Below are 18221 nucleotides of genomic sequence, written 5' to 3'. Positions count from 1 at the left end.
CCACCAAAGTGGCTTAAATGTGTTGATTTTCAAAGCAACCCAAAAAATCTTTTGGGGGGTGACAAAATAAACTACTATTTATTTAATTTAAAAGCTACAGTTTTTAAAAGTGACCAAGAACCTGTCTCTAGAAGTTTTCAACCTATATTTGTGGGATATCTTCTCACTACAAAAAAACAAAAACAAAAATTCAAGTCATTTTCCTATTATATTTAATACAAATGTTTTCACATTTAATAGTCTGGTGCCAGATCTTATGATCTTAAAAATACTTAGAATAAGTGAGTATAAATGTGCAGTTCCCTACCCCACACAACGTGGTCTTGACTTTGCCAGCAGACACTTCCAAGGTCTGTCAGGAGCCAGCAATGTGAGCTTGGGCTTGTCATTTTTACCCTCTGACCCTGCTTCTTTTCCTATAAAAGTGTTGCACTGGATTATTGCTAAGCTTTCTTCTGCTCCTAGCAGGACAAAGTAACATTCTTTAAACATAAAAAAAGATTTCTGAAGCCTGAGGTTACTACATAAAGAATTCACTTTGTTTCTAGTGTTTACCATTTATAACCTAAAAAAAAAGAAAGCAACCATCTTTAGATATGTAAAATAACTATTTCTTAAAACACACCATCCATTCCTTAACACACACATGCAGAGTACCTACTGTGTGCTAGCTAGGTGCAAATATTTGAAATATTTATTAATAGTTATTTTGTGAATGATTCTGAGCAAAATGTTGGCTAAATGGAGATTTTAGCAAATGCCTGCCTAATAAGCACCAAATACGATAAAAAATAGAACATGGGGGTTTAGTTTAAGGTTATATGTCTTCAGAACTCAGTGAATCTCTAAACTGATTTTATAATTAGGTGGATATTTTTGGCTTATTTTTCAATTGGAAGGTTGTATTATCCTCATCTCAATATGTGTAATTTCACCTGACTATTTTCTGATTAGAAAAAAGACTCTTTCCCCTCCGGGCAGCAACATGTGAAAGTAACAGCCTCCAGGTAGAGTCCATCCCACTGGGGGGCTGATGGCACCCCACAGTGCTCTTCCCGGGCCAGCAGGATGGAGTAAGAAGCAGGAGGAACCCCAGGCTCAGCAGAAGGGGGGCCCCACTCCCAGGGGCTTCTAGGGTCAAGCCATGCTGTTGCTTACACTGGGGCAAGGTCTGGGTTCAGGTCCCCCCGCCCCCCCCCCCCCCCCAGCTGGAGGAAGAGGCCCTCACCAGGGGAATCCAGCCTAGAGGCTGGGAAAATATGTGCTGAAACCAAAGCCTGAAAAGAACCAGGAAGGGCAGCAGCCCTGAGGCTGCTAGCAAGGGCTGGGCCCGGGGAAAGAGCCCCTTGGGGTGCCAGGAGAGGACAGAACTCCGGCCAGGGAGTGTCAAGCCGGGGAGGGACGAAGCAGATCCACAGCTCAGAGAGGGCCGGAGGGAAGGATGGACTGGGGAGGGGTCCAGATAAGGAGGGAAGAGGGGCTGCTTTGAAGGACTCTGGTGATGCAGGGGGCGCAGCCAGGCATCGCTGAGTGGGTGAGGCCGGCCCTGCTCTCCCTGCTTCCTGGTGTCTGCTGGGTGGTGGGAGATGGGTGTGTGCCAGAGCTGCCCCCGGTGAGCCCGCCAGGTGCAAAGGAACGCGGAGGGCAGAGAGGGCCCGTGTGAAGATGCTGTGGACGGCAGCAAGGAGGGGGGACTGGCTGAAAGACAAGACTGGGCGGGTCACACAGACCTTCTGAAGCCTGCAGGGCACCGTCTAGTCTGCCTCCTGGGGGACCTGGAGCTCAGTGGGACTGGCCCTTCAAGCTCCACCAGGGAGTGTCAGGCCGGGAGGACCAAAGCAGACCCTGGTTTAGAGAGGGGCGGAGGGAGCGGGTGACCGCTGCGTGGGCATGACCGGGCGGTTGTTCTGCAGCAGAGAATCCCTCCAGATTCCCTGGGCAGCCCTTCCTGGAGTCAGAGCTGGGGGAACAGGCAGGCAGCATGGGGTGCTCCCTAGGGTGTCTGCGAAGGGGTTCCCCCTTCCAGGCAAAGAGCCCCACCTCCTGAGCTGCTTCTTTCCCTTCCCGTCTAACTTACTCCCTCTGCCCCGTGCCCTGCTGGGGCTGGCCGGCCGTGCAGGCCGCTCTTTTCCAAGAGCCTCTCGGCGCCTCCCCCCAGGAGTACCGCGTCCCCAAAACCCGAAGACTTTGTTCATTTAAACAAATGCCGGGGGTGGAATATGCAGGAATTGTGCAGAATTTTCCATTTTCTCTGCACGCCACTCCCCACCGTGAGTGTCCCGGGGACCAGAGCCACAGGGGCTGGCCCGGCGCACAACAGGCCACGGGCACCGCGCGGTGCCCCCTGCAGGGCGCGGCGCGGGCACGGGCGGCCTGGGAATCCCTCCAGGCGTCCACACCCGCGGGGCCCTTCGCCCTCCAGGCTCCAGCGCGGTCTCTGCGCGTCCCCGGGGCAGACTCCGAGGGGCCCAGAGGGAGGAGGGGCAGCGGCTGGAGGTTCGGGGACACCGTGTTTCTCTCGCGCCCCCGCACCCAGCCGGGGGTCCTGACGGCGGCCAGACCCCCGAGCCGGCCCCTGCCACGGCCGGAGCTGGGAGCCGGCGGGCGGCGGGTCCCCGCCTCGCACACGCGCGGACGGGGGCGCCCCTGGAGGACGCCGTCCCGGGGCGCGGCCGAGGCGGGTCCCGCGCGGCGGGGGGCGAGGGGGGCGCCCGAGGCTGCGCGGGGCCGACGGGGCCCCGGAGACCCGGCTCGAGGGCGCGCGCGGGGGGTCACGTCGCGGGGCCCCCCGAGTTCTCCGGCGGAGCAGGGGGTCTCGGCCGGCGCCGAGGGGCGGGAAGCGCGCGCGCAGCCCCCCGCGCCCCCGCCCGCCGCCCCTCCCCGGGGACCCCGCCGCGCGCGGGAGGGCGCGGGCCCCGCGGGAGGTCCCGGGTCGCGCCCCGCCCGCTCCCCGCCCGCGGCCGCCGGCCTCGCCCCCGCCGCGCGCCTCCCGCCTCCCGTTGCCGTGGCAACCGGCGCCTCCGGGCGCGCGCCCGCCCGCCGCTCGCCGAGCTCTGGGCAGCGGCCGCGGCAGCTCCGGCTCCAGCGGCGCCCGCGCCCGGCCCGCGCCCGCCCGCCCGCCGGCCCCATGGAGCTGCTGGCCGCCGCCTTCAGCGCCGCCTGCGCGGTGGACCACGACAGCTCCGCCTCGGAGAGCGACGCGCGGGAGTCGGCGGCGGGACACCTGCCCGGCAGGTGAGCAGCGGGGCCGCCCGCGCCCCTCGCGCTCGGGCCCCGCGCCCCAGCCCCGGACCCCCGCCCTGGCCGCGCCCCCGGCCCGCGCGGCCCCGCGACCCGGAGGGTGGGGGCGGCGAGGTGCGTCCCCGCCGGGTGCCCCCGCCCGGACCCCCGCGCCGGGCCGCCCCCCGCGCCCTCTCCGGCGCCCGCGCGTGCCGACCCCTCTCCGGCCCGCAGGGGCGCGGGGGGCCCCACGGGGGCGGCGGGGGCGCGGGGGGGCCCCGCTGGGGCAGCGGGGTGCCCCACGGGGGCAGCGGGGGCGCGGGGGCACTGCGGGAGCAGCAGGGGCGCGGGGGTGCCCCACGGGGGCGGCGGGGGCGCGGGGGGCCCCGCGGGGGCAGCAGGGGCGCGGGGGGCCCCACGGCGCGGCGGGGACGCGGGGGGACGCGGGGGCCCGCGGGGGCGGCGCGGCTGGCGGGGACCGTCGGGGCGGCCCCGGGCGCGGGCGCCAAGTTTCCGACGCCGGCCGCGGGCTCCGCAGACGCGCGGGCCGGGCGGGCGGCGGCGCGTGAATCACGGGGCGCGCCCTGGCGGACACCCCCCCCCCCGCGGGGCGCCGGGTCGGGCCGGCGGGCGCGGGCCGGGTGCGTCGTCGCGTAAAAATAACCCCCGCGCGCCCCTCTCCCGGCAGCGAGTCGCCCTCCACGCCGGGGAGCGGGGCCACGCCCGAGGACTGCCCGGCGCTGGCCGACAGCCCCGCCACGCTCACCGAGGCCCTGCAGAGGATCCACCCCATCCCCGCCGACTCCTGGAGAAACCTCATCGAGCAAATAGGTGGGTGTCCGGGCCGCGGGGCTCGCCTGGGAACGGGGTTCTCGCTGGGGCGCCCCGGCGTTTGTGGGAGCCGATGTGCCCGACGGGCCGAGGAACCTCTGGACGTCGCGGCTCCTACCAGGCCGCGGGCGGAGCGGCCACGGTTCGACCCGGGGGCCGGGGCCGGGGCTGGGCGGGAGCTGGGCCGGGCCTCTGCATTTGCGACCTGCTGGCTCCGCAGGGGGTGCGCCCCCGCCCCTCCCCGGATGTGCTGTGGCTCCCCGGTCGCCCCTGCCAGAAGGACGGGTGAGGTGCTTGCAGGAGGAGACGCCCCGGCGGGGAGGGCCCCGGGCGAGACCTGGAAGCTGACCAGCGGCGGGAGCGCGGCCCCGCAGCGAGAGAGGAGGCGCCTGGGCTGGGGGAGCCTCTGAGAGAACCAGGCTGCGGGCGGGGCTCCCAAGCTGGAGGCTGTGCCCACTTGGCACAGGGAAGGGCGGGCCAAGCGGAGGGAGGACGGGACCCCCGGGTCAGGAAGGAGGCCCGGCCCCGCCCTCCCCGGGCCGGCTGTGGACGCTGAGCGCAGCGAGCGGGTGGAGAAGGGTCCCGGGGCGCTTGCCTTTCCAAGTCCAGAGCTGCTAGTGACGGCAGCTTCCTTGCGCCCCGCGGCGGGTGAGGTGGGGGCCCGCGGCGGGCAGGCTGGTGTCAGGGCGACAGTCAGTCCACCAGTGCGGCCAGCAGCGCGGCCTGGGGATTCCCTGACCTGAGTAAATGCCCCATGAAGCGCTCTGTCCCCAGCACGCAGGCAGACCTGGGTGTCTTGAGCAAACCTGGGGTGTCTCCAGCCGAAGCAACACCTCCATCCCCCGGAGCCCCGCATTTGGACACCCTGGACCCGCTCTTCCCTGGCAGGGGTTTTCCAGGCTGAGCCTGAGAGGAGCTGGGCCCTGGGGGCTGAGGGGGCGGAGCGCTGCAGGCTCTGGATTTTGTTCCGGGCTGGGTCCCAGCATGTCAGCCCCAGGGTGGCGGCGCCTGTCCCTTTGATTCCTGGGGACGTGGGAGAGGGGCTCGTGTGAGAACTAAGGCGCCAGGAAACCCTTTCTCCCAGCTCTGTGCCATCTCGGCCGAGCCGGACAACTTGACGGTCACCTTCCTGAAACGGACGCTCTAGGCTAAGATCAGTGCCTTGGTCAGGAAGGAAATGCCAGGTGAGGGGTCTCCTCTCTCAGGGAGAGGTGCCATTGGTGGGTTTGCTAGCATGACGTTTTCCTTAGGGCCAGGTTTGCCATAGGGGCGTGTGGGGAGACCCCGTTCAGGAGGCCGCTGGACCTGTTGGGTCAGCCGCAGCTGCTCCAAACTGGGAGCACGACCCGGGCAAGCGTGGATGCCTGCTCCTCTCCGCCCGCGGCCTGCTCCTGCTCGTTTGGCAAACAGTGGGCTGAGGCTGAGTCCTTCCTCCCACCGCCCGCAGCCAGCATCTGCCAGCATCTGCTGGTCCGGTGGGGGAAGGTCACAGAGGTGTCCAGTGACAGCACAGAGTTGTCGCTGAGTCTTTGCACTTCCTCATCACCGGGCCTGTGTGAAGCAGATTCCTACAACTGCCTGGCTGCGTTCTGCTCTGTGAATTCCTGCAAGACGGAAAGGACGCAGGCTCGTAAGGACACCATGGAATCAAGAGGGGAGGAAGGCGCAGCGAGCTCTGTAGACCACTCTTGGAGGTCACAGCACTCCCCGCCAGGCCAGGGCAGGCCCTGAGACCCTGTGACTGGAGACGGGGGACGTTTGTGTATGTGTGGGCTGTTGTCTCTGGATCTCACAAATGCTTGACACATAGACAGTGCTCTCTGATAATTAAGGGAATTCCCTGATCTTTCAGAAGTTTCTGTTTGGAGCATTTAAAAAAAAAAAAGACTCTTTGGAACTCAATAACTGCAGGGGCTTTGGCAAGAGGGGCTGAGAGCTTCACCTCCTGCTTCAGAGCAGTACAGCCAGGCTGGTGTAGATGGTTTTGATTAAGAGAGAGAGGAACGGAGCCTTCTAAGTCTGCATGGGTATAATCCAGGTGCAAGATTTTACAGGTAAAATTAACTTCCGTGTAAAATTGTGCTTACTAGGGTACAAAATAAAAAATAGGAAAACATGATAGATTGGCAATCAGTCAAGTACAGAAATTTAATCTGATACTATATAGCTCTTCAGGCAAAGTTACTCTATTTTTATTATATGGAATCTGAATTTTAAGAGTAATGAAAATGAACAGTGTGAAAAATGGTTCCATGGTGTGTCAGATAACTCTTGGTAATCACAATAACTCCAGGAAAACTGGTGTTTGACTTCATATTCTAAACATTTCAAAAAGGAGGATGTTTTAAGAAAATTCTAAAATTACTTGTATTGGGCATCTTTGGCTGCAAGTCACAAATATAGAGGGGGAAAAAAAGTGACCTGATTCCACAGCTAGGAAATTCTGGAGTTGGTTCATTCAACCAAAAATGACCCAGCTCCTTTCCCTCCAGCATTCTCAGCATTTGGGCTTCATGTCACAGAATGGCTGCCCCAGCTCCAGGCATCACCTCCTCAAGCAGCCGTGTGTAAAAACAGAAAGGGCTATTTGTCTTCAAGAGTCTATTGGGGAGGGGCACCTTTTTGAAGACCCTAGACGATATCCCCTTACCCTTCTTACCCAGTGTGTATCATCTGCCCAAGTCTAAAGTCAACACTGGCACAGGGAACTGTCATGGAAGGTTTTATCAGTCAACATTCACCCTCTTTCTAGAACAGGATGGGTCAGCTCCCAAATCAAACCCTTCCCCTGTCGTCTGGGAAGAAAAAGTATAGGGAGATAGAGGAAGGAAAGCCGATGGTGTCCCAGAAATAATTGCTTCTAACCCAACTACCCACAATGCTGATATTTTTGTCTTTTTTCAGCATATGTGAGATCACATAGTGCAGTGAGAAGTTGGCAATAGTATGTACCTAGGGTTTGCCAACTGTAGCATACATAAGACATATTTTTGAACCTTCAAAATATATCAAATTAAACCCTTTTGTGAAGCTTGGAAATTACATTGGGTCAATTCCATAAATATACCCAGACCTACCGTGTGGGGCCACCACACTAAGCAATGAAAAGTGAATCCAAACTGGCTTCTTTCCGTCTCTTAAGCAGGTGATTGGTTTGGTGTCGGCGATCGTGTTTTATCTCCTGCCCGCAGCTGAATCTGGGATGTGTTCCGCGTAGTCCTCAGTTCCCCTCTTCAGTCCTTCGTCTGATTAACTCCGTGCAATCGTCTGCTGGATTGTAATATTGGAAAAATGCAGGCTCTTAATTGTTTTAAGTAAACATTACACTTACCTTAAAGCCTTTATAATTTAGCTTTATGGAGCATGGGAAGACAACTAATTTAATCCACAGGGCTGACGTATCGGGCTCCTGTTTATGAATTTATCCAGTCGCATTTAGGATTTCAAAGCAACTCACTTTCCTTTTTTACTGTTTAGTTGTGTTTAACAGATGAAAAGGAATAATGGCCGACATCTGTACTGCACTGTCAGAGAAAGGGCAGTTCCTCCATATTAGGGCTTTCTGAGGCAAAACATCTTTGTTTTCTAAATATCAAGGGGCCCTGAACCATCTCCAGACCAGTGTATCCAGCTGCCGCTGGCCTCTCCAGGCGCCCCCCGGTGTACCTGGGTCTCCACCGTCCCACCCCTTAGTTGGCGCCTCCTCCCGTGTCCCTGGTCTCCTTGAGTTGGGGCCACCAGGTCACCTTATGACCCGGCACCCGGCGCCTACCAGGTCTGCCTTGTACCTTATCACTGTCCCTGACTCGGACTCATGACTCCACCCCTCACTTCCACTCCGGTGCAGGCCTCCGGCTAGAGAATTAGCACCATTCCAGCTCCTCACACCGTCCTCCTAAACGGAGACCAGGGCTGCTTGTCTGAGGACTCTCGGGACCAACCCTTGCCCGTGGGACAGCCCGCCTCCTCCATGGTGCGGCAGCGGACAAGGCCCTGCAGTCCAGCCCCCTCCCCACCCAGCCCAGCTGGGAACCCCCGGCCACTGAAGCATCCTGCACCTCCTACGTGGAGAGACCAGCCCCCGCCTGAGGCCAGGACATGAGGAAAGAGGTTTTCCTGGTGGAGGTGCCACCTGTGCGCTGAGTCCTCTGATCCCCCAGATCCCCTTAGAGACTTAGAATGCGTTTATTCCAAGCACAGTCAGTCAGGAAAGGAAGTTGAAACTGTGAGAGCAACAAAGGAATGTTTCCCTTTGGAATCATCAGGCTGGTGAGTAGTAGATTTGACTGCAAAGGGCAAATTGACAACTACTCTCATGTCACAGTCCGCATGTGTGAGTTTTAATATGGATGCATGTAACGCTCCGGAGGGCATCCTGATGAGCTCCTGGAACGCAGGTGGGACGTTTCCAGCAACTTCATGCACGTTGGTTATTAACACGCCAAGAGCTAGGTTCCTGCTGTTTGCCAGGTCTGCCAGCGTAGCTGGTGTGGTTGGACTTTGAGTCCATGCTGTACTTGCAAAAACTCCTATGCGTGCAGGTCTCGCTCGGGAAGTGAAGTCGCGCTGACACACACCTCAGCTGCCGTGCTCGGCGGAGCACTCGCCTCCACAAGGGCACAAAGCCTTGACTAGCGATCCGGAAGGATCTTTGCCTGAAATTTTTTCTTTTCTTCATCGCCACTCTGTCTGCTTCCAGGGCTCCTGTATCAGGAATACCGAGATAAATCGACACTCCAGGAAATCGAAACCAGGAGGAAGCAAGATGCAGAAATACAAGCTAATGCTGACAGGTCCCCAGGCAGTGTGGAGACTCCGGAGGAGGAGGACGAAGAGGAGGAAGAGGAGGAGGAGCTGCCCAGCCCACCCGTGAGGAAGGCTCTGCCCCAGATCTGCCTGCTCAGTAACCCCCACTCCAGGTTTAACCTCTGGCAGGATCTCCCAGAGATTCGGAGCAGCGGGGTGCTGGACATCCTCCAGCCGGAGGAGGTCAAGCTGCAGGAGGTAAGCTGCAGGGTGGGGGCGTCCCGTGCAACAGCCGGTGCTAGGCTTTTCAGAGGAGGCGCAGGCCCCCCCAGATGGCAGGGCTTATCCACACAGATCATGCAGGAAAATTCACAGGCAGCAAAAATATGCCAAGGTACCTTGCAGGAGAGCGCCGACCCGTCTATTGTGTGTTCTCGGCGTGCTGTATCTTTGGAGAGTAAGATTGTGGCTTCATAACCTTTGGGGTGACTGTCGGGGACCTGTGGCAGGCGTGGATGCAGTGCACTAGGGGACGCTGAACTCGAGGTTGGGCAGCGGCTCGTCATCTGTGCTTGTCACTCACGATCTTGCGCACAGCTCCGTGCTGGAGTGCCTTAACCTGGGTGAACGGGGGGCTCTAAAAGAACACCCTCAGACACCCACCTTCCCTAAAACAGTGCAGAAGTCGGGTTTGTGCCATGCACCCCCCGGCTCCTCCCCCCCCACCCCCCGCCTCATCGGCAGCCAACTTTGCCCGTCAGTTGGGCTGAGAAGATCATTGAGCCACCCAAGGGTTCGTCGCTGGCAGAGAGCGGAGCCAATGAAAAGTGAGCAGTGACGGAATGAGTAGCTCAGGAATCCAGGTTGAGCAGAGTGGACATAGGGGGGAGATCTGGGGTGACGAGAGAAGAACGTGGCCAGCAGTCAGGAGAGAACGTGCTTGGGAGGAGTGATCCAGAGGAGGGCGTGTGTCCCCCGAGATCGGGGCTACTGGCCTGTGCTGTGCGGTTCTGGTCACTGTGCTTGCAGGCTCCCCCTGCCCACACCGCGCCCACCTGCTGGCCTTGTCCCTGCCCCAGAGCTCTGCCCTCCTGCACCGCCTCCCTCCTGTGCCGCCTGCACAGACAGTTAAAGACCCAGTCGGGCTTAGACCCGGCCCGTCTCCTCAGAGCAGCTGTGGGACGCCCTCACCTCTGGGGAGGGCTCCAGAGACATGGCTTTGGAAGGGCCACCTGGGGCGCACCTGCGCTGCCCCACGGGATCCGGAGGAATTGGTTTGGCCTTGGACGCCCTGGGGGCTGGCCAGCCGCCCTTTGTACACGACTCCTGCGAGTTCTCTATGAAATCACAGCACACACAGCTCTTTACCATCCCGATGCGGCTGCTCCCGGCTCCCCTCTAAAGTACTGCGAGGAGAGCTGAAGAAGCCACCCTTCCCACAGGAAACGGAGGTGGGTGGTCTAGGGGGCGCGGGCAGTCCATGGAAGCAGGCGGAGCTTGCCTGAGAAAACCTTGCCAGGCTTTGCCCACAAAAGCAACTGTGTAGAAGGTGCCAGAAGTCATGGAGATGCCCCCCTGGGTCAGCCCTCCTCCTTCCCATGAGCCCCAGGCACAGGCCATGGACTGGCCACCACCCCCAGCTCCCACTGCATGGAAACGGAGCGCTCCCCTTAGCTCTGCGCGGGCCTCTTCCTAGTGCGCCTGTGGGCTTCGCTCAGTACCCAGAACCAGGCCCGTTTCTGGGGGAATTTTTTTTTTCACTTAAATAATTAAAAACTAGAGGTTTAAAATACCATTTGGAAATCTGCTCCATAAACTCCAGTAGAACTTAAACCGCGGCCTAAACTTACCACGGGAACCCAGCTAAAAGCAGAGAAGGCAGGCAGGGCCTCGCGATAAAAGGAAAGCAAAGTTGTAAAAAAGCGCCCAAAACAAGCAGCACGAAACAAGATGTCAGAGCCAGCAGCACACATTCCACTTGTAACAAATGTAAGTAGCTTCAACTCTACCAAGGAAAGACAGAAATTCTCCAGTTGATGAGAAAACGAAACACATGGTCAAGCGGCAAAATTCAGGGCAAGAAAGAGGACCAAGGGAGCAGAGAGCCGTTGTGTGTTGCTCGAGGAATCGCTTTATTTGTGAAATGTTTTAAGTTCCCGTAAGCAGCACGTCAGCACGTGGCTATTCCTTTTCAAGAAGCAGACAGAGCCCTTGTCCCGCCTGTTCTGGCGCGGGGGTCTCCAGCCTCGCTTCCTCTCCCTCCCGCTCAGGGGGCATCACGCACCGGCTCACTGCAGGGTTTTGACACTTGGCAAGATTCTTCTGGGCAAAATCCTTAAAGATTTTCATGTTTCATGAAACAGCAATTTGCTTTGCTTTTTATTGACTTGACGTTTCGAGACTCTTCAGGGCTCTCAGCTTTGCGGTCATGGAAACAGCAATTTGCACTGAAACTCAGTTTTATCACGAAAGGGCATAATTGCGCAGAGGCCCAGAATAAGCTCACAGATAGTGTGGGGGGCTCAGAGGCGGGGAGAGGAGTGTGAGGGGGCCACTGCCCTGGGGCTGGCCGGTCCACACATGGCTTTGTGGGGACGCCCTCTGGCTAGGCCTCATGCCGGTGGGTTAGGAGAGCGTCTGTGGGCCCCGGCCTGTGCACGTGTGAGCCTGTCGCTGTGGGAGAGACAGGTGCTTGGGGGAGAGAGATGCTTGGGAAAGAGAGATGCCTGGAAGAGACAGATGCTGTGCGAAAGACAGATGCTGCCGGAGAGACAGATGCTTGGGAGAGAGGTGCCCCAAGTGGTGTTGCTGCACAAAAGCAAAGTGCCTTCCCACGCCGGTGGGCGCTGCCCAACGCCACTCAGAAAAGCAGGAAATCCCGCGCCGGCGCCAGGGAGGGAGAGCCTTGCTCATCTGTTGCATGGAAAGGCCTCCCTTGTGTTCACGGCCTGGCCTCAATGCCTCGGGAGCTTCCTCTCACAGGCTCAGGGACCGTCCAGGCTGGGAGCTGCCTGTTCTTGTCTCTTTGTTTCTATTGGGTTGTTGCGATTTGTCTTCTCCACCCACAGCAGCTTTACCCTTAGCAGAACATGGTCCTCAGTGTTGATCTGCTGATGTTTCAAACGTTTTCTGTCTCGGCTGTGGCCGCGGCACATTACCTTCCTCCCTGTGCCTTCCTTGCCTTATTTGCAAAGTGGGGGGGGGCACAGCACCCCCTCCTGGAGCTGGGCAGGTGGCCGTGTGGGTGTAGAGGGGACTCGGCGCCATGTGCCAGGCTGACGTGACCAAGCGACTGGCCATCTCGCCTCGTTCATCATCCCTTCTGTGACGTAAAAATCTTTTCTTCATTTTTCTAGAAAATCAGTCTTTTTGTTGATTTAAACCCAATCATCTGGATGTTGTGTGGTTCTCTTCAGAAGGTTGTTCCCAAGAGGCAGACTTGACGGTGTCAAGGTCACTGTGTGGAGTGTGTGGCCGGACCCAGGCGTGAGCGGAGCTGAGGGCCCTGCCACTTCTGTTGGAAGCAGGGGGAGCGCTGGGGCTCAGCGCCTGGGGGCTCCATTTAGGGCGTCTTCATTGACCTCTGGGCTCTGAAGCTGCGCTCTCGCTGGGGGCCGCGGCCACAGGGACCCTTCACACGCGGCCAGTCCTAACCGAGAGACGTGTCTGAGTAACAGGCACCCCAAGTGTCCAAGACTTAGCACAAAGACAGAGAATGTAAATTCCCTTATGAATGATCTTACCTTAATTTCCTGTTGACATGATTTTATTTTAATAGATTGGATTAGGTAAAATACATTGCATTTTCCCATTTTTACCCTTTTTTATATGACTGCTGCCAAATTTAAGAAATGTGTATGGGATTGACATTATATTTTTATTGGACAGAGCACTCTAAAGAGATGCAATATTTTTTTCCAGTGTCCGTGAACACCACCCAAAAGAGATCCTACATTAAGCATTAACAAAAGCTTGATAATTATTTACTGAAGTTGCGTAAGCTGCAGTCTCTCCCTTACCAGAACATACATTTTGACTGTGTAAAACTGTCAAATGAAACATGTTTTAAGTGCTCCAAACCTTTGGGAGAGGAAAATAAATTTGGTAGTTACAGATATTTTTAAAATATATGAGCCAGAGCTCGTTTGTATAAAAATCGACAATTTTCCATGCTTTAATTAATAAATAAGGAACAAATACAAACTTAAATGAGTGGAGATGTCGACTAAAGATGAGGGGTGGCACCCACATGAGGACAGCAGGTGGAGTGGAGACCCAGGAAGCACCCTGTAGTCTGGATGAGAGCTGTGATTTCCTGGGAAAATACAAGGTATCAAAAATTGGTTCGAAAATTAAAAAATTTTAAAACAGCAAAATCTACCGGCAACTCAAAAAATCACCCACAAAAGTGACGTGCCCTAGATGGCTGGGTTGGTCCAAGGCATCGGAGCACGAGAGTCCCTTGCGGCCTAGAATGGTCTCGAGCACTGCTGTCTCTTCCTGTCGCAACAGAATGTTCCACGCTGACTTGAGCATTGAGATGTGGCCCGTGCAACTGAGGAGCCAAACGCTTCATTCTACTTCATGTCAAGTGACTTACATTAAAGAGCGTGTCTGCTAACTTACTGGCCAGTGTGAACCACTCTAGAGCAGGAACCGGGCACGGTGGAGCGATGCAGCAATAGACTGCTGCAAGGGGGTGTGTAGGGGCTGGTCCTGGCTAAACTCTACCTGCTGAGCCCTGGCCCAGGGCGTGGGAACCAGGGAAATCCACACGTTATTTGCAGGTGATATGATATCAGCAGCTGATCTGACCCCTGGAGCTCATGCAAGTTCAAACAAAACCCACAGTGCTCAGTAGAAGACATGAAGTTGGAAGGATCTAGAACTGAACGCCATCAGCCAGCTAGAGCTGTTGGACACACCACCCAACAGCAGGATGGCATGTCCCCCAGTGCTCACGGAGCATTCGCCAAGACAGACAAATGTCAAGAACTGTAATCAGACCGTATATTCTCTGCCCCTAATAGAATTAAACTAGAAATCAGTGATGTAAAGATAATAGGAAAATCTCCAAGGACTTGGGACTCAAGCAGCACGTTTTTAAATAACCCCTAAGTTCAAAGAAAGTCTCAGTGGAAATTAGAACTAAAAAGCTCCCCATGAACAGGAGCCTTGAGTGTCTCCATAGAGAATCTCAAGGAATCTACCAGAAACCTCCTAGAACTAAGAGGTTTCCTGTTAGGATAGTAACAGGACAGTCCACTGGTGGACTTCTCCACCAGTTCCTGTGCCGGGGAGGGGCCACTGGAGCCCCCGCAGGGCTGGCCAGGCTGCAGACTGGCCTGGCCACTCTGGAGAGACGGGGTCCTCACGAGGAAGGCCCACGCTTTCCCCCCAGCTATGCCTGTCCTGGCCTCTGCCCAGCGCAGTGTGTCCCCAGTACAGAGACTGACCCCTGAGACCCATGCGTCTCGGTCTAGGGATCGCCACCTCCGCCAGACTCCCTTCCCACCTCTGCGCTCTGACAGCAGTGTCTCTGGGCCTGGCTCAGTGCTCCCGGGGCACAGGCAAAGGCCTTTGATTGAGAACAATGGCCTGAAGAACACATTTCTGTGCACACACGAAAACCGTGTTTATAGTAGCCCCATCCATGATCTCCCCTGGCTGGAAACACCCCACGTGTCCCTTAACACTTGGGTGGATGACAGCTCCGTGTGCTCCGTGATACAAGGGAAGGGCCGCAGGGCCGCACACTGAGGTGAAGCAGGAAGGCATCTTGCTGAGTGAGAGAAGCAGAAAGGTTGCTGTGGGTCCCTTCATGTGGCCTTCTGCGCAGGACACAGCCGCGGGGCAGAAAGATGCGCGGTTGCAGGGAGGCTGAGATGTGGCGGGGACAGAAGCGAGCGTGGGTCCTGGCGGCGGCAGTCACAGGCATCCACACGTGTGTCTGAATCCATACGACTGCACACCCTGAGAACGGCAACTTACTCTGTTAGCTCCGAAAGTAAAAGAGGTTGAGCATCTTCGTTTTGCTCAAGCCCCCTCCTCCTGCCCGCCGAAGACAACGAGGCCCGTCACACTGTGCTTGGAGGCGAAAATGTACAGAAAGTGTAAGAAATTCATAATCTGCAGGTACAAGGAATAACCTACATTGAGCAAGTGCATTAATGCTACAGTGGGTTTAAGGTTTGGGACCAAGATTTATCATTTTGAGGATGTGACCAGAGGAGAAAGGCACCCCGATCTTCGCAGAGGTTGGGGAGGGAAGTGGGACGTCCCTCACCCTTGCCACCAAACTCAGAGGCTGCTCTGATCTATGACCAGTGCCTGACACTGGGGCGTGGCTGGAGAAGGTACAGGCAGGAAGTCGACCGGCTGGCACCGGCGCCCTGGAGGCCTAGGCTGGGCTCGAGATACGGAACGAGAGAGAAAGCCACGAGGAAGGAAGGTAGAAGCGCCTTTCCCTGCCACGGACAGGTGCCTGCTTCCAAAACCCAGGGAGTCGGAAAGGATGGATGTAGCGTGGAGTTCAGGGAGGCGGCCCATTGTGAGAGCAGCACGCTGACACTGCTGTTTGGGGTTCCACCGGCCAACTGACCTCTCCATCGACTAGCAAGTTACCAAGAAGAGAAAGATTTGCACAAAGGAAAATCGTTCTCATAGGAAAAGGGCCAATGGTCCCTGATTAAATGAAAAAAGGGGAAAAATTCAAAGTCGCTGGATATCTAAGATGTACAAATTCAAGCAAGACTTGAAGCACAGGCTTTTGAGAGACTGGCAGGGACTTGCAAGAATATATTGAAAACCTGGTGTTGGGATTTGAAGCCAACACTCGAATGCTAGCTGATAGGACCGGGTAGCAATTGTTGTGTCCAAACCACCCGGGAAGATGGACGAACGCTGTGTGGGGTTTCTGTTCCTGGAAGTTCTGGGGTTTCTGTTCCTGGAAGTCTAGCTGGGAAGTAGCTGGTGGCACGCCCAGCTCTAAGGTGCTTGTGCCTGCGAGTTCCAGGCAGGCTCAGGATGGCGGGGCTGCCGAGTGACAGCACACAGCCAGCCAGCGACACACACATTAAAAAGCACGTGTTGGGGACCTCTCTGGCGGCCCAGGGGTTAAAGTCTCAGCACTATCAAGCTATCACCAGCCACTGTGGCCAGAGTTCGATCCCCGGCTGGCCAGGGAGTGACCCACATGGCGCAGCAGACCTCTCCTGTCTCCCCGCTGCTCCCCTCAGCAGTGGATTTCAGTGGATCCACCTGTTCTGCTCCCCACTCTGTCTCCGGTGAATTCTCTCACCCCCGCCCCCGCACCTCTGGCCTGCACCCCTGCTCTTGTATGCACAAATGAAAATAAATCTTAAGGAAAAAAGCACGTGTTGGAAGATGAAGTAGCCGCGTATTCACGGTGTATCACGCTTTCAAAAGACAGGCTAGAGCGTGACATGGAGCAGAGCGGGCATACAAAATTCAGATATTTTCCTGTTTTATACCTTTTGGTCTTTTCCAGTGGCTCAGCTAGAGTGGTTTAAGTGAATTCCACTGAGCTGGCAACTCCTGCAGCCACACGCGGCAGTGGATGACGCGGGCTCCGGGCTGCACGGTCTGACTTTCCACACTTGCGCTAATGAGCTTGATTAACGTGAGTTCCGCTGTGTCCCTCCCCGGCGGTGGACACAGCCCGAGAGCTGCAGACTTCCTGCTCAGGCGGTGCCCTCTGCGACGTGTCTTTTCACTCCATTTCTCAAAGGGAGACAAAGCGGATCGCGCCATCCCCCATCTGTCACCAGAACATCTTCCTTCAGCTGCAAAAGCAGCAGGTGGCCTTGCAGTGCTGCTCACACCCCTGACGGTGGCCTTTTATAGCCGCGTCTTAATCGGTCACGCAGAATCAGGCTATTAGAACAGTCTGGGAGTTTTCCTCCTCCTTTTGCAAGAGGAGAAACAAATTAGCTGAAGTGGGAGGGCGTCCGCTCTGCCGTCACCTGGGCTTCGCTCGGTTTCCTGGTGGTTTTCTAACTTACCCTGCAGCGCTTGCTTCTCTCCGTCCTTTGCGGGAGATTTGAGTCCTTGTTGGAGAAGGGGGTGTATATTCAGATTACGAGGGTGTGCCGTGTGGGGCGCAGGGGTGCTCAGGAAAGCAGCAGAGCACAGAGTTGTCCTAAGTGGAGGATGCAAAGCAAGGAGGAGGGTCTGCGGCCGAGCAGGGGTGCGGTCCCCTGACCCACCGCGTCCCTGCCTGGTCCGAGAGCTCCAGAAATGCACTAGCAGTGGCATTTTAATGTCTCCAGGGCCACAGGTGTCCACGGGGCTTCCAGCTCCACCCTGCGGGAAGGAGAGGGGTGGGCACCCGGCCGTCGCCCCCAAACCCCGGGACCATCGCGTTTGGGGAGACGCGCAGTCCCAGCCTGCTCAGCCTCTGAAATCCGAGTTGAGTTTTTGTTGTTTTTCACCCCGTCTTCCCAACTTTGGCTTTGCATCTTCCTTTTTTCCCCAAAGGAAAACTTTCCGTTTTAGAGGGAAATGACTTAAAGGTTTTAGTGTGATGTCACTGCAGCTACATATTCTATCATGATTTTATTTTCTTTCCCAGACCTCCTGGAATCATGTGTTAGACGCTTTTAAGATAAATCCCAACAATTCAGCAAATTCATCCCAGGTTGGGAGGGACGTGGGAAGGGCGTGTCCTGTGGCTTACGGTGGACAGAGCGTCCCCCAGGACATCGGGTGTCCTGGAAGGAACTGTTTGATTTAGAAGGAAGCGCCTGTCACTGCTCTCACAAAGTGGCAACATCACCATTAATCTTTTTTTTTAAGATTTATTTATTTTACACAAGAACTGGGGTACAGGCTGGATGCGTGGGAGGGTGAGAGGATTCACCAGACAGAGCAGGGAACAGAACAGGCAGACTGACAAAATACACTGCTGGGGGGAGCAGCGGGCGAGACAGGAGAGGTCTGCCGCGCCGTGTGGATATCCCCCCAGCTGGCCAGGATTGAACCGGCGCTGCAGAGGCTGTGGACAGCTTCACAGTGCGGCGCTCATCCGCCTGTGCCACCAGGGAGGCCCCCATTAGTCTTTTTTAAAATGCCTCTCTGGTAAATAATTCGTGCACCCCAGACAAAGTTTAAAAACAGCAGAAAGATTTACAGTGAAAAGGTCTCCCTCCCACCCAGGCCCTCAGCCACCCAGTTCCCAAATCAGACATGTTCAGGGCGTGCGTGCATGCGTGCATGGGAGTGTGTGTGTGCGTGCATGGGAGTGTGCGTGCGTGTGTGTGTGTGTGTGTGTGTGTGTATGAGACTCTACGTTGTTATAGTTCTGAATTGTTATAAATTTTCCCGTATCAGCCCCGACAGAGCTGCTGTTCTCTTTCTTCTTTTCTTGCCTCTCCAGTAGCTGCGTGTGGCTACTGCGTGTGTGA

At 56.6% G+C, this 18221-nt stretch overlaps 1 protein-coding gene across 1 annotated transcript in view; it reads left to right on the top strand.

Moving 5' to 3' along the window:
• Positions 1–3127: 3127 nt before the first annotated feature.
• NGEF (neuronal guanine nucleotide exchange factor) overlaps positions 3128–18221 on the top strand; it is a gene marked incomplete at both ends in the record, with an annotated part of 31199 nt that continues 16105 nt past the window's right edge. The window contains 3 exons of the mRNA XM_084245271.1: positions 3128–3234; positions 3908–4050; positions 8750–9054. Of these exons, the coding sequence (XP_084101397.1) occupies positions 3128–3234; positions 3908–4050; positions 8750–9054 (555 nt within the window). The remainder of the gene's footprint in view (positions 3235–3907; positions 4051–8749; positions 9055–18221) is intronic.

This window comes from Talpa europaea (assembly GCF_964194135.1).
Source record: "Talpa europaea genome assembly, chromosome: 1".
Lineage (NCBI taxonomy): Eukaryota > Metazoa > Chordata > Mammalia > Eulipotyphla > Talpidae > Talpa > Talpa europaea.
The sequence above is the reverse complement of the archived record's forward strand: the minus strand, read 5'-3'. Positions and strand labels throughout refer to the sequence as shown.